This window comes from Myotis davidii, unplaced genomic scaffold (assembly GCF_000327345.1).
Source record: "Myotis davidii unplaced genomic scaffold, ASM32734v1 scaffold346, whole genome shotgun sequence".
Lineage (NCBI taxonomy): Eukaryota > Metazoa > Chordata > Mammalia > Chiroptera > Vespertilionidae > Myotis > Myotis davidii.
In genome coordinates this window covers 1,845,057-1,861,713 of record NW_006297386.1, presented here as the reverse complement: position 1 = coordinate 1,861,713, position 16,657 = coordinate 1,845,057, and the positions used below count along the sequence as shown (strand labels likewise).

Below are 16,657 nucleotides of genomic sequence, written 5' to 3'. Positions count from 1 at the left end.
CTCTAAAAAAAAAATCATAGTGGCTTCAAGTATGACCCTCAACAGACTGACTCACTCAACACTATTATTTTTCATATAAATGCTAATTGTCAGGCCCTGGCCAGGTAGTTCATTTGTTTAAACTATCCTCCCCATATGCCGAGGTTGTGGGTTCAATCTCAGGTCACGGCACACATTAAAAAAGGCCAATGGCCCTAACCGGTTTGGCTCAGTGGATAGAGCGTCGGCCTGCGGACTCAAGGGTCCCAAGTTAATTCTGGTCAAGGGCATGTACCTTGGTTCCAGGCCTGGTCTCCGGTCCTGGTCAGACCATGTGCAGGTGGCAACCAATTGATGTGTCTCTCTCACGTTGATGTTCTCTCTTTCTCCCCTTCCCTTCCACTCTCTCTAAAAATCAATGAAAAATATCCTTGGGTGCGGATTGACAAAAAAAAAAAAAATTAAAGATTGACACAATTAGGTATTCCATAGCTGTTTTAAGTGTGTTTTCTTGTTAGAATCACCTCCGGTTACAGGAGTGGTAACTAACCTACCTCCAGTTACAGGGAGGGGAAATTGCTAACAAAGGTATCTTCTCTTACAACCTAGGCCAAGTTAAGCCGTCTCTGTGAACAAGATAAAGTGGTGCATGCTCTGGAAGAGAAACTTCAGCAACTCCACAAGGAGAAAGTAGGACAATTATGTTTATTATCGACAATTGATGTCACTTTATATGGTTATTATTGGGACACTGTAATAACTGAAGTAAAACAGAATTAATTCCATGGTGCAGAACATTAAATGTAATTATTTTTATTACAATAGTACACGCTTGAGCAAGCTTTGCTCTCCGCCAGCCAGGAGATAGAAATGAATGCCGATAACCCAGCAACCATCCAGACTGTGGTGTTGCAGAGGGATGATTTACAGAACGGGCTGCTGAGCACGTGTCGAGAACTTTCTCGAGCCACTGCCGTAAGTAGCAGATTCTGTTTTCCTATTAAATCTCCCTGAGAGATTAGGCAGTTTTTTTCTTTACCTATTTCTGTTTGGTTGGACTATCTTTAGAATTTGTTTATTATTACTAGAAATTAATTTGTTATTAATAATATAAAAAAATGAAGGGTGGTCTTAATTTCTCTAATTAGTAGTAGGCATCTTGTTTATTGTGAAATAGTTTTTCATAAGAGATAAATACTCCTCTTTATATAGTATGCAAATGGAAAATTTTTAAATATGTTTAGATTTATTACAGTAAGGAAATAAATATTTTTTTAACTTTAACTTTAAGGGATAATTTTGAGAAGGTGGTAATTAGGTTCACTCAACCAACCATTTCGGTAAAAGGCACCTGTGAGATGCTTTTAAGAACCTGTCAACATTATACTTCATAGCTTCAGTGTAATCTAAGTGTAGATGATAGGTTTCAGTAAGAAATATAATTAGCCGAACCTTTTAACCCACAGTCTTGGCCGAGACCGGTTTGGCTCAGTGGATAGAGCGTCGGCCTGCGGGCTCGGGGGTCCCGGGTTCGATTCCGGTCGAGGGCATTTAACCCACAGTCTTGTCGCTTTATAAAGAGTCTCTTGGGATTACTAAATCTAAAAGTCTTACGTACAGTTTATAAATTAAGTGTTTTATGAGTCTACACAGGCCGCTTTAGATCCTGTATGCATTCATCTCTAAACACAGTAAGAGCACCTGCCCAAGCAGCCCTTTGAAAGAGAAATCCTCGCAAAAGCCACCTGTTTCAGAAAGCTGCTACCACACCCTTGTCTGTAGCTTCAGTGGGCTCTTTAGGGAGCAGCTACCTTTTAAGAAGGTCCACAGCTTAACTAAGAAAGGTCCTTTCAAGCTGGCAGGATTCCAGAGTCTCAATGTGGCTTCAATTCTAAACACTAAAATAGTATTCCAAACATGAGCTATTTTTGCCCTAGCCGGTTTGGCTCAGTTGGCCCGCGATTGAAGGGTCCCAGGTTGGATTCTGGTCAAGAGCACGTACCTTGGTTGCAGGCTCATGTGGAAGGTAACCAATCAGTGAGTCTCTCTCACAGCAATATTTCTCTCTGTCTCTCCTCTCACTTCCACTCTCTCTAAAAATCAATGGGAAGATATCCTCAGGTGAGGATTTAAAAGCAAACAAAACAAAAAAACAGGCTATTTTTAAATGAATATAGCATGGTATTAAATCAAAACTTAGATTTTTGTGATTCTTAAATACCTAATATTTAATACTAGAGGCCCAGTGCACAAAATTTGTGCACTTGGGGGATGGGGGTCCCTCAGCCTGGTCTGTGCCCTCTCACAGTCAGGGAGCCTGTGCGGAGCAGGCCTAAGATGGCAGTCAGACATCCTTAGCGCTGCCTTGGAGGCAGGAGAGGCTCTCATCGCCACCACTGCACTCACCAGCTGTGAGCCTGGCTTCTGGCTGAGCGGCACTTCCCCTGTGGGAGCACACTGACCACCAGGGGGCAGCTCCTGCATTGAGTGTCTCCCACTGGTGGCCAGTGTACATTATAGCAACCAGTCGTTCTGCCATTCGGTCGGTTTGCATATTAGCCTTTTATTAGATTGGATACTTATCCCTGATTTTAAAGTTATTTAAATTATCTCATTTAATGTCTATACCTTACACAGTGATGTTACAGGTGTATTTTTTTTTTAAGAGTTTAATATTCTTTTGTTTGTGATCTTGAAATCAGAACCATCTAGCTGTAGCATCCACTCTAAGATGTGCATTGAAAATTGGATGAATTGATTGAACTGAATGATTTGCCCAATGTTACAAAACTAAGAAGTGCTGTGTCCTTAACACAAATCAGACCTTTTAACCATAGACCTGAAGACTTAGATTACGTAGATTTTTTATAATCCCATATAATAAGACCCTAATATGCAATTCAACCAAACGGTGGAATGACCAGTCGCTATGACATGCACTGACCACCAGGGAGCAGATGCCCAACGCAGAAGCTGCCCCCTGGTGGTCAGTGTGCTCCCACAGGAGGAGCGCTGCTCAGCCAGAAGCCGGGCTCATGACTGACGAGCACAGCGGCAGTTGCGGGAGCCTCTCCCACCTCTGCTGCAGGCAGGCAGTAAGGAGCGAGGGGTCCCTGGACTGCAAGAGGGACGTCTGACTGCCAGCTTAGGCCCGATACCCAGGGGGATCCGAATTTTGTATACCGGGCCTCTGGTGTAGTCATAAAGAAAATGAATACACCTGAAATGTCTACAAGATGGTAACCAATTAATGGTGGGTTGGATTTGGATAGGAAGAAAGGGGAAATGAAAGGTGGTCCATACAGGACAAAATGCCTTAAATCACAGCACAGAAATGAGAATGTGGGAGACGTGTCTGGAGAAGCAAGAAGTGGAACTGACTGACTGGAATTCAGGGATCCGGAATATGAAATTAGAAAGGGAAATGGGGCCGAGCTGTCAGTGCCAAACTCATGAAAACTTCAGTATTTCTGTGATGACCTGAGTCAAATCAAAATTTAGTTGGAAGCTATTTCATGAATGATATCTGTGTTAGGGAATTCTGGGGGTGTGCACTTAAATCTCATTAGGGGGCTTAGAATTGGCTCCATCCCAAGGTTAACTTCCAGCACTGATGGAGGTTTATTAAAAATGTTTTAATAGAAATTAATCATGTTTTAGTAGCCCACTTTCTGGCTTTATCCTATATAACCACTTTTCTGTTTTGTTTCTTTCCCCTTGCCTTCAGCATTATTCAGTGATCATTACAAACCCACAGTATGTTCTTCTAAAACATGTCTTACTGCAGAGAATACAAACTGTGTTCCTTTGTGCCTTTATGTAAAGTTAACGCATATTAGCAGCTGAAGGCAAAAAATGATGCATCGCGTCATACTGGGCATATGGTGGACACTCAGTGGATGTTGATTAGATTTAAAATTGATTTAACATTTATGCCAGCAGAATCTCAAAGGAGTCCTCTGATTCTCTCACAATTGATTCAGGGCATTGGTTCAAATCTAACTCCTGAGGTATAAAAAAATAGAACATCAGAGGCATAACATTAAGGCATCCAATGATCAAACCTGGGTTTCAGAGAACATCTCCTCACCTGGTTGGCTACTTAGGTAGATAAAACCAGGATTAGCACAAGGTAAACATGTAAAGCAGCATTCCCTTTATGTTTCATTTAATTCTTGAAGCTATACCTCCTGTCCATAAGCCCCGCCCAGCACACCCACGTGCTTGTAAGCACATGGTGTTCTCTCCTCGCCTCTATTTTATCTAAACCCGATTAGTGAGAAAGATCATTAAAACAGTCTGTTATACCTTGAAATTTTTCAGTGTGTACCTGTCTTAGTTTGGATTCTCCTCTGAAAGCAGACCCTGAGAGGAGGAACTGGTTCAGGAAGTTTAGGGGGAGGTGATTCTAGGAACGGAAGCGCTGAGTGTGGAGAGGGAGAGGGGAAAGCCAATGAAGGTTTCACTGCTGAGTCCGTTCCCGCTGTGAGCAACGGGACTTCGGTCCCACTGAGGACTCAGAAATTGCAGAGTGCTTCAGGATTTCCCAGTGAGAGGCTTGCCACGGTGACGAAACTAATAAGGAACAGAGTCAGACCAGAGTCAGCATCTAAGTCAGACACTTGATTCTAGGGCTTCTGTACTTCCTGCTCCACCTCACGAGGCAGTCACATGTACTTTCTGGAACTTGAATACAAATTTATATTTTCTTATTCAAAAAGACTAAAATTGGGATTTCAGGCATCAGAAGCAAGTTATAAAGGCCCTGAATCATCCTAGTAAAGGGCTTCTGTATTGATCCACTGTAAAACTATCAGTATATGAAACAGTAGTAATAATCATGAATATTTCTCCAGCAGTTATTGACTGCCAGGTTCATTATGAGTGCTTTACATGCACTTAATCCGAATAATACCCCCTTGACGTGGGTACTATTAATACTGTTAAAAGTGGAAAACTGAGACACAATTAAATAGTATGTGTAGACTTCCATTAAACTTATTTGTGTTCTAAACTTGATTGGAGATAGAAGGGCCATGAGTAAGTGGAGAATTTAGACTACAGTGGATAAACTAGATTTAAGATTGTAAACTTAAAGGGGGGCATGGAAGCAGCGAGAGACTTACACCAAGTGAAATGTCACAGATTGTGCTTTGAAGGATTTTAAGACAGATTTTAAATACCCTGGTTACTTCATGATTACTAAGCCACATCCCCGATAAAGGGACAGCCAGATGTGCTAGGCCCCCTGGTGTGCTGCAATAGAAAGTCGCCAGCAACACTTAAGAGGTATTTTTACCAAAAAATCAAATCTGAATCTCAGCAGTCTCCATATCTAACTACGAATTTATAGGAAATACAGGAAACAAAAGCACGCTAAGCAATATCACAGGAATTCAATTAGAAAAATCTAAAGTAGGAGGACCTCTACAGAAAAAGGAGCCCATTTTTTTCAACAAATACATAGCAAGGGAGAGGGGGGAAGAGGTTGTTATAATTTTTAAGTGTTTTTTTTTAATATATTTTTATTGATTTCAGAGAGGGAGAGAGAAAATCATTAATCGGCTGTCTCCTGCACGCCCCCTATTGGGGATCGAGCCCGCAATCAGGTTCAATTCCTGGTCAAGGGCATTTGCCTAGGTTGTAGGCCCGATCCCAGTCCAGGTTGTATCGCTCTCACATCAGTTTCTCTCTCTCTCTCTCTCTCTCTCTCTCTCTCTCTCTCTCTCTCCCCTCTCCCTCTCTCTCTCTCTCCATCCTCCCTCCCTTCCACTCTCTAAAAATCAATGGAAAAATTATCCTCAGGTGAGGATTAACCAAAAACATTTACTTGTTGGCTAAGTTGGGCGTTTTTATCCTTTTGCCATTCCTGAAACAATCCCACACATGTACACATATTTTTTTAAGCTGTTCTATAACATATTCTCCAAAAAGTACACTAGTAAATGCACAGATATGCCTGCTATCCATATCAAGGCATTGAATTTTATTGCCTCCTCCCAAAAACACCATCACTTCACTGCTAAACTATATATTAGCTTTGCCTGTTTTTGCATCTTAATAAACTGTGATCATATAATATACCAGTATACTCTTTTAGCTTTGTGTCGTTCATCCATGTGGTTGTAGATTGCAAGAGTTCATTCATTCTCTTAACTGTATGACATGAAACTTTAAACATTTTTATTTCAAGCACTGTTGTCTATGGTTTTAAAGTAATTGCCTATTTGAAAGTCATTAAAATCTTTTAATTGCCTTGATGCACTTAAATATTATCTTCTTGAGAAAAAAAATGGAAAGGTCATATTTAAAGATTTTAACATTATACTGGTATAATCCATTAAATTCTTTAATGACATACTCAGCCAGGTGTTAGCAGGAAACTGATGTCATGCCAGTGCCACCCCTTTTCTTGGGATCACCTGCTGACTTGTGTTCTGCCCACCTGTAATTATGTTTGAGGAGCCGAGAGATAATGGCAGAAATGGGAGGCCCAACAGGATTATAGGACCTGGGCCAAATGATACAGTGCAATGCGGGACTTTCCAGGTTATGGAAACTGAAAGTATATTGTTTCCTCACTCCTAAAATATTGGAAAAGTAATCTCTAGCTCTCAATCTCTCTTTCTCATGTTTCTGTAAGAAAAATGAGATTCCCACCATCCTAAAATGTTCTTATATTTAGATGCCTCTACAGCGCCTTTGGGCCCCCCACTCTCACCCCCTGAACTCTGGCTTTTCTATGAGATGTTAGGTGTTAGTTTGGCAATACCATCCTCCTTAATCACTGGGCTGCCATTGGATCCATTATCCTCATTTTACACTCCCTGAAGCCTTCAAAAGCCCACTATTTAAATACACACACACACACACACACATACACACACACACACACACAAATTAGAAGATGGCTAGAAGGTATTTTTATTAAAGGAGATAATATCCTTGTTTATTCCGGTAAAAAGAGTTTTGCTGAAGCCAAGTAAGGAGGCTAGTATTTATACCATAAAAATCAGATAAAAATCTTTAGTCCTTTATCACTTTGCTTTTTTAAAATTTAATTCTTTGTGAAATCTGCTTAATAGGCTCCTTAAGCTACCTATTTAAAACCTGTTAAGGAGTCAGACCAGCATGGCTCAGTGGTTGAGCGTTGACCTATGAACCAGGAGGTCTCAGTTCAATTCCTGGTCAGGGCACATGCCCAGGTTTCAGGCTCAGTTCCAGTAGTGAGCATGTAGGTCTTATCATTGATGTTTCAATCCCTCTCCCTTTCCCTTCCTCTCTGAAATAAATAAATATATATATATTTTAAGCCTGTTAAGGAGAATCTTAAATTCAAAAAGCAATTACTCCAAATGACCAGATTTTAAGGCTTCATTTTTTTTAAAGTATGCACCTTTAAAAGAGATCCTCTAGGAACTTGAGGTATTGCTGTTTGTTTGTTTGTTTGTTTGTTTGACTAAGATGATTTTGAGTAGCCTTTCTTCCACACTCAGTACCCTCTTTCCTATCCCCAGACTTGCTGTTGTTAAACTGACATTTCCCAGGGGAGCTTCATTCAGAGCAGTTCAAGGCAAGAGATTCCTGGTCATGGGAGGTTCTTAGACAAGAGTCATCAATTCATTTTACAACAGCATTCAGTAAACATTTGTTGATTATGTTACATGTGCCAGCGCCATGTAGATAACTGGTGATAAAATAGTAATCATATATTGTCCCTGCACCCTACCAGTGTGGATCAGTTGGTTGAGTGTCGTTCCATGAAGCCAGGAGGTCACGTTCAATTCCCAGTAGGGGGCATGCAGGAGGCAGCCCATCGATGTTTCTCATTGACATTTCTATTGCTCTCCCCCTCTCCTTTCCTCTCTCTGAAATTAATAAAATATAGTCCCTGCCCTATTTTAGTTTATCAAGTTGTTGACCTCATACCACCACTCTCCGAAGTGTCGGAAGGGTAACTGCAACCCATAGAAGCAGCATTCCTGAAACAGAATGAAATCATGTAATTTGACTGCTTGTAGAATCATTCTATATTCAATAGATATAGACCAAGTATGAAAATATTCTCTATGATTTTAGAGTTTGGGGGTGCTGGTTTTTCCAAAGGAGAAAATGTAGGTGGGTACTGTCTGTGTTGAGTCAGTGGATTCACTGGCTTGTGTAGTTAGCCGAATTACGTTTATACGTTACTGTAAATTTACTCTTAAGTAATTAAATTCATGTCAGGCTTCTGTGTTGTTGAAAACCTAACATGGTAATATACAGCATATTTAGTATTTTTATTCATGGAAAAATTTTAATCAAGGCATGTAAGGAACTTTTTAAACAATAAAGGAAAATGTGTTGCAAAGGTGTTTTTTTTTTCTGCCCAATATAAATTACATGATAATTGCAGTGATAACAACATAAAAGCAGAATTTCTCCATTAGAATAATGAAAGCTCTTTTGCTTTTAGGAACTGGAACGAGCATGGAGAGAATATGATAAGTTAGAATACGATGTAACTATTACCAGGAACCAGATGCAAGAGCAGCTAGATCGCCTTGGTGAAGTTCAGGTATAAAAGTGTTGTGTTTTTTACGTTGTTTTACTTGTTAGATTCATGTACACCCATAACAGTTTTTACAATATTGGCTACCTTCGATCTGGGTTTGAATATTTTCAATGATAGGAATCTTACTATCACACAAGATTTCCCTTCTCTCACTGTTTAAAGTTCTTTATTCTATCAGGTGCATGGTGTAGTGTTCTGTGCTCTTAGCTAACTTTATGTCACTTGGCACTGAGGCGTTAAATTATATGAATTTATCAAATAAGGTAAAAAAGGTTTTACCTTTTTTAAAATGAAGTTTATTCTGACTTATTCTAATTCATTCTATATTAAATGCCTTTTTTTTAACAAACTATATTTAACCTATTATCTTGACCGATACATTATTAGAATAGGGGAAGATGCAGCACCATTTGGAATAAAGAATTCAGTTTTGTAAACAGGCCACAAAGTAGTTATGACATTTAAAAAAATAAAGAAAGAACTAGAAGACACACTCTGTGATAAGTAGCATGGCACATGTGACCTTAGACCAGTTACATTACAACTCTGCACCTCGGTTTCCACAACTATAAAATGAAAATAATAATAGTACCTACTTCTATTGGCTTTTTTATAATGATTAAATGTGTTGATGTTTTTGGAGTATTTAGAATACCATCAGACACATAAATCATATTGTATAAGTGCTTATTAAATAACTAGACAATGACGGCAGCATTGACAAACTTAAAAGGTGACATACTGGAAAGAACTACCTTGACGCCTAGACTTCAATAAGAGTTACTGTTTAGATTTGCAAAGATTTTTTATTTTTTTGAGAAACAGTACATTAGCAAAATGAACAAAGAACATGAATAGTTTTCATTCATAAAAAGTAAAATTCAGTTGCTAACAAGTGTGTATATATTATTCAAAGTCACTGGTAACCAGAAAATGCAAAATAAATTTAAAAATGAGGTTTTCACTGTGTACCTTTCAGATAGGCAAAAAATACATATATATAATTTTTAATCGTTGCATAAGTAATACATATTCTATATAGAACATGCATAGTACCAAATATTTGTAGTTGCTGTGCCTCCCTGTGTCCCATAGCAGTGTTCACATCTCTGGACTGCCGTCATCCTGGGTCCAGTGTCAGTCCTTCCTTCCTCTGCTCTGGTGCTTTCAGCCTGTGGCTTGGAAAGCTGGATCTCTAAGGTTGTGCAGTGCATTTGGAAGCAGTGTTAGTACACAGTCCTTACGTTTCTAGACTTGGAACACTTATTTCTACCCCTCAGAGGACTTGTTAGCTTACTAATGAGATATTGATTATATCCTCATATCTACAGTTGTCAAAAACTGACCCCCCCCCCAAAAAAAAAAGAAGAAAGAAAAACTTTTTAATAAAAACAAACATTGATATGCAATGAAAAAAATTTATTTTCTAGGTAAGGTGATGGTTTTATATTTCATTGCCTATTTTTTTAAATAAAGATCCATTCCTAATGATATTTATTGTTATCTTAAGTATCTACCAATAAGAATCATAGAGTTCTGTTACAGTCTTACTGAAAACCAGTATGATCTTATTTTAATTTCAGTTACTGTACTTAGCCTGAGGACATGAAATGGGGTATTAAAAGTAAGACAATGGCTGTAACTTAGAATGAAAATGGCAATGATAAGTTAGATTCCCAAACTGAGAATTAGTTCTGCAAACACGTTTCACTCCATGAGTCAAAAACTCAATTTGTTTTATTTATTTGTTTGTTTGTTTGGCATGTTTCTATATTTCAGAACTTCAGAAATTAATATACTTTCCATTTCTTCCCCCTGCCCCCAAAATTTCTTTTTTTTTTTAATTTGGGTTTTGGGGGTTTCTATTTTGTTCTATTTTTCTTTTGTTTTACTGTTTTCCATTTTTAGTCCCTTCTGATCAGTATTCCATCCTGGAGTTATAAATAACACAAGACAAAGTTCATTGAGGAGATGTGAATAATACCCTTACAGCTGGAAAATGATATTCTTTCTCTGCTTTATCTTTTATCAGTGCCACTAAAATTCTCCTTTTAAAACATATAAGTAGTAGAATATATAACTTTAACGATTTCTTTTCTGTGCGGGCTTTCTGTGTGCGGCCTATTTTTACTGATAGACCGAATCAGCAGAAATTCAGCGTGCACAGATTCAGAAAGAACTTTGGAGAATTCAGGATGTCATGGAAGGCCTGAGTAAGCACAAACAGCAAAGAGGCTCTACAGAAACAGGTAAGTTTGCTTTTTGTATTGTGTTCTGCAGTAATGGACCGTAGTATTATATCTAAATGGGATGACACAGAAAATTGGGTTACTTTTGTTATTTTAATAGGTTTTTCAACACTCTTCTTGGTAACATTGAGTCGGTACACAAGTTTATAAAGTAAAAAAGCAAAAGTTCTGCCCACCTCACCCACTCAAAAATAAATCATGGTTTTATGTGCACTGTAATTAGAAACACGGAAACAGTGTTTTGGTTGTGCGAGGTTTTTTTCCCCACAACAAAAGATGGAATCATACTGTACTGATTTTCAACCATTTGCTTTTTTGTTCTTAACTGCAATATAATAATTGCTCTGTACAAATTCATTGTGTAGCCCTGGCTGGTGTGGCTCAGTTGATTGAGCATAGTCCTATGCACCAAAAGATTGCTTGTTCGATTCCTGGTCAGGGCACATGCCTGGGTTGCAGGCTCTATCCCCAGTAAAGGTCATACAGGAGGCAGCCAATCGATATTTCTTTCTCTCTCCCTCTCTCTCTAAAAAAATAAACATACTTTAAAGAAAAAAGCACCCTGGCCGGGGCCAGTATACCTCAGTGGTTGGAGCGTCACCCAGCACATCAAAGGGTTGCGGGTTCAATTTCCAGTCAAGGGTATGGCATGTTCACTCCTCACCCCTATCTCACATCCATGTCTCCCCCCCACCCAACCCCTCTTCTCTCTCCCTCTCCCCCTTTTACTCTCCCTCTTCCCTCCTCCTAACCCCCTCCCTCCCACTCTCTCTGAAAAAGCAATGGGGGGACAATTAACCTCGGGTGAGGATCAACAAAAAAAGTTTTCAGACTATATCCATTTCTGTGGTGATGAACATTTTTTTAGGTTTTAGAGTTTGTTGTTGTTGTTTTCCTTGGTCATAAGCCATGCTATCATGAACATTATTGTGTATATATATATATATATAACTAAACTTTTATGCTAGTCCTTTTGGATTTCAAGGAGTGGGAAATGATACATTTTCCATTTTGATAGGCACAGCCAAATTGCCCTCCTAAAAGATTATATCAAAATGTACTTACACCGGTAAATGTTGGAGAAAACTCATTTCCCTATATAAGTTGTTTTAATTTATGTTTTTTAATGTAGTTGGTTTCAAATTCTGAAAACATTAAAAAATGAGGGATTAGAAACTGAAGGTTTAATTTAAAATAAATGAAATGAAATCATTTCCTTTTTCTGTAGATTTTAAAAGATATGTTTAGTATAAGTTATGTTTTATGCTTTTTTAATAGGTATGACAGTATCAAAGCCTTTCACAACAGTTAAGTACAAAAATGAGGTAAGTTCGAATTGTTTGTCTAACTATAAGTTATTTTAAATGTTTAAAACATGAATTAGAATTGTCTACTCTTAAACTCATAACAAGTATTTTTTAAATATATTCTAGTTATTGTTTTAATCTTGAAATTCCACTGGTTCAGTGATTTGGTACTTCTAACAAATGTGATTTTTCTTCCCTTAATGCAAAAATTTTAATCACTATTTTTCATCTCTATGTTAGAACTTTAACATTGTTATACTTTTTATAATAAAAGTAATTTGAATTTTTATCATTATACTTGATAACATTTGTAGGATGATTGATAGATAAGTTGGCTGTGTATTATGCATACTATAAAGAAATTGCAACTACAAAGAGATACTGTCAACCGAATTGAAAGCATCTATGGTCTGAAATTATGTATTAAAGCCAATCAAAAAGAAATGTTTGGGTTTTTTTCCCTTGAAAATGACCCAAGACATAGGCAACAAGATTTTCAAATTAATTTTTTCTCTTCTGTTTTTAAAATGAAATGCAGTCATTTCATGTGTCTGTTTAGATGGTGAGTTACCAAAAAAGATACAACCATATTTAAAACTATATTGACTATCATAAGTATTTTGGGTTTAACTTTTCAATATGAGACTCTTGGCTTGGCAGTGTCCCTTTAATTATCTTAGAGCTAATTTAAGTTAACTTACCATTGCAAAGAATTTAGATATACTTAACTCAGTATGCTTATCTAAATAAGGTGACTGTTCTACAATCTTTAGGAAGAGGAAGTAGTCCCACCTCGTCCTCCACTTCCTCGGTCCTATGACTTTACAGAGCAGCCTCCCATAATCCCCCCTCTGCCCAGTGATAGCAGCTCCTTGCTCTGTTATAGCAGGGGCCCAGTCCATCTGCCTGAAGACAAGAAGATTCAAGTTCAAGGATATACAAGAAATGGATCTCACTGTGTAAGTGGCTGCAGTAGCCACAGAATAATCAATGTTACACACCCTCTCATTTTTTGAAAGTGAATTTATTTTACATTCAGACTTTTTTTTATTATAACACCACTTTTAGCCAGTGCTCTTTTTGTTTATAATGTTATCCTTTTGGGTTTTTTTTTTTTTCTGTTTTGGTTATATCATTCTCACTTTTTAATATTTTCACAACTTTAATCATCTTTCATAGTTTCATATTTTTCATAAATATTTTTCTAAAATAGTTACTTTGCATTTGTCAAATGAGTCATATTTTAAACATATGTTGGGATATCAGAGATCAATGAAATCTTTAGGTCAGAAAGAAGCAAGAAAGAAAGGGATTACTAGGAATGATGAAAGGGTTGGGACGTGGGCAGTTCAGTCTAGAAAAACTGTTAAGGATGTGGACATTGCCCCCCAGAGACATCACCCATGGAAACTGGAAACGGAGATTTGGGGTTAAACAAATAAATGTAAAATGCAATAAACAAGGAGAAGTGAATAAGGATAAAAGCAATAGAACTAAATTGAGTTAATATGATATAATTATTTTCAGGCCTCAGTTATATTATGATAAGAATGTTCTAAAAATGACTTTATTCCCAAGAGAAATATTCTTAATTTTTACAACCAAAACATTTACCTGTTAAAAATACTTCAAATTCTTTTTCTTCTACCTTAGTTGTAGCATATATTAATTAATTGTGTTATACCCAGTATAGGTAACTGAGGCTTTTAATTTTTAGAGTTTGATTTGAGTCTTTATTGGTAAACATTTTACAAGAAACTTTCACCAATTTTTTGTTTAATTGCATATCTTCCTTTCAAGGGTCCAGATTATAGACTCTACAAGAGTGAACCAGAGTTAACAACAGTGGCAGAAGTTGATGAATCTAATGGAGAAGAAAAATCAGAACCTGTTTCAGAAATGGAAGCTTCAGTTAAAGGTCAGCCCTTGGGGATATGTTTTATCTCCTGTATTTTCAGACATTTTAGCAATAAATTCCGTTTTCATGTTGACCTAGTACATAAACAAGTCCACAATCCCTTATCTGAAAACTTTGGAATCTGACAAGTTTTTGAATTCAGAAGTTTCATATATTAAAAAGATGACATGACCCATAAACCATATATGATGTCACCTCAGCTAGAAATATCAATGGCATGAGGCAGCACCCCCTTTTAAACACACCGATATTTCTGGAATATTCATTCTAAGTGGGATAAATCAGCTCAGGTTAGGTTTACTGAGAAATAAGTTTATGGCACACTTTTAAAAGGCTTTTCTTTTCCTGTTATTTTTTTATTCTTGGTTTTCTATTTAAAAATCCTATCTAATAAAAGACAAAAATGGTAATTGGCGTACCACCGATACCCTTTTCATTGGCTAATCAGCGAGATATGCAAATTAACTGGCAGCCAAGATGGCGGCAGGCAGCCAGGCAGCTGATGGAACAGGGAGGCTTGCTTGCCAGAGCAATGGAGGAAGCCAAGGTTCCCCGTCTGCAGCTGCGAGGCTCTGAGCTCCTGAAGCAACAACTCCAAAAGATACAATGTTTCAATTATAGGAGCTAAAAGATGGCGGTTAATTTGCATACTCAGGCTCCAAGCAGAGCGAAGCCAAACAGCCCTGAAGCGGCAGGGCAGAGAGGCCTGAGGGACCCGGGATCAGCGGAGCCGATAGGCCTCCCAGCCCTGGGATCAGCAGAGCGGAGAGGCCTCAGGACCCTGGGATCAGCGGAACCGAGAGGCCTCCCGGCCCGGGTTATCAGCGGAACCGAGAGGCCTCCCGGCCCCACGATCAGCAGAGCTGAGAGGCCTCCCGGCTCTCACCTGAGAACAGGAGGCTTGGCTCCCCCAGCCATGGAGGAAGCCAAGGTTCCCCATCTGCAGCTGCGGGGCTCTGAGGTCCTGAAGCAACAACTCCAAAAGATACAATGTTTCAATTATGGAAGCTAAAAGGTGGCGGTTAATTTGCATACTCAGGCTCCAAGCAGAGCGAAGCCAAACAGCCCTGAAGCAGCAGGGCAGAGAGGCCTCAGGGCCCCGGGATCAGCGGAGCCGAGAGGCGACCCAGCCCCGCGAACAGCAGAGCCGAGAGGCTTCCCAACCCCGCAATCAGTGGAGCCGAGAGACCTCCTGGCCCCGGTTATCAGCGGAGCCGAGAGGCCTCCCGCCCCTTGATCAGCAGAGCCAAGAGGCCTCCTGGCCCCGGGATCAGCGGAGCCGAGAGGCAACCCAGCCCTGCAATCAGTGGAACCGAGAGGCCTCCCCGCCCGGGTTATCAGCGGAGCTGAGAGGCCTCTGGGCTCTGGGATCAGCGGAGCTGAGAGGCTTCCAGGCCCCGGTTATCAGCGGAGCCTGGAGGCCTCAGGACCACCGGATCAGCCGAGCCGAGAGGCGTCCTGTCCCCGGGATCAGCAGAGCAGCAAGGCCCCCCTGCACCGGCCTCAGTGTGACAGGGGACAGCGACCAAACCCCTAATCGCCCTACGGGCTCTTGTGAGTGACAGGGGGGAGCTCCTCAACCCCCTGTTGGGCCCTGCTCTGTGCATGACAGGGTACAGAGCCCCAACCCCCCTGCTGGGTCCTGCTCTGTGCATGACAGGGGGTGGCGCGGCAACCTCCCTATGGACCCTGCCTTGAGTGTGACAGGGGGCAGCACCCCAACTCCCCAATCGGCCCTGTTCTGAGCGTGACTGAGGGCACAGGCCGGGCTGAGGGACCTCCTCTCCCCACCCCGAGTGCACAAATTTTTGTGCACCGGGCCTCTAGTTATACATAAAAGATTAAGGGCTGAAACAAATTTTCATAAAGTTTCTATAAAATGAACAAATTTCATAAAATAATACCATTATTTTTTTAATGTTGGTCATTCTTCAATGTTGTAAAGAAAAAGGGTAACGGGGGCTGTTCCGAGGAGAAACTAAGATGGCGGCAGAGATAAACACCGGGAAATTAATGCCGCGCACAACAATTGATTAATACCTCAGAGAAACAATACGGACTTCATCCAGAACCATAGGAAGCCTGGCTGACTGTAAACTCTACAACTAGAAGGAAGGAAACGCACACTGAGACCCGCAAAAGCTGCAGGAGAGAAGCGCAGAGGTACGGGGCTCTCGCGCGCGGAAAGGGGCTGGCACCCGAGGACGCGGCGGTCTTTTTGAATCCGGAGGGAGTTACAAGCTCCTGACGGCTCTGAACAATGGTTCCGGGAAGTCTCTGGGGACCCAGGACTCACACAGGGAGAAACTGGACTGTCTGGCAGCGGGTGATCTTGAGAGCGGCTTTCCCTCAGAGGTGCTTGCAGCTGTTACCGGGACACTGAGACGCGCGTCTCCTTAAGGCAGGGCTGAGGCTCCGCCATAGCTGCTTGCTCCGCCCGTTGATTCCCTGAGACCCCGCACACCCAGGCTGCCGCAGAGGCTTTTGCATATGAATGCCCCGGCCATTTGCAACCTGTAATTACCTAACTGCCGCCGGGTCAGACAGACCCAGAAATTCTAAGAGAAGGCCCAAGGCCCCACAGCGCTTGCATCCTTCACAGCTGAGCCTTATCAGGGCACTTCCAAACTCCAAAAAAAAAAGGAAGTGG

General features: G+C 40.3%; 1 protein-coding gene across 1 annotated transcript in view; it reads left to right on the top strand.

Annotated features, from left to right (window-relative positions):
- Positions 1-16,657, top strand: part of PLEKHA5 (pleckstrin homology domain containing A5) — a 214,240-nt gene that overhangs the window by 180,618 nt on the left and 16,965 nt on the right. Inside the window, 7 exon segments of the mRNA XM_006773158.2 lie at positions 589-669; positions 805-954; positions 8,435-8,536; positions 10,671-10,782; positions 12,061-12,107; positions 12,863-13,048; positions 13,890-14,007. Of these exon segments, the coding sequence (XP_006773221.1) occupies positions 589-669; positions 805-954; positions 8,435-8,536; positions 10,671-10,782; positions 12,061-12,107; positions 12,863-13,048; positions 13,890-14,007 (796 nt within the window).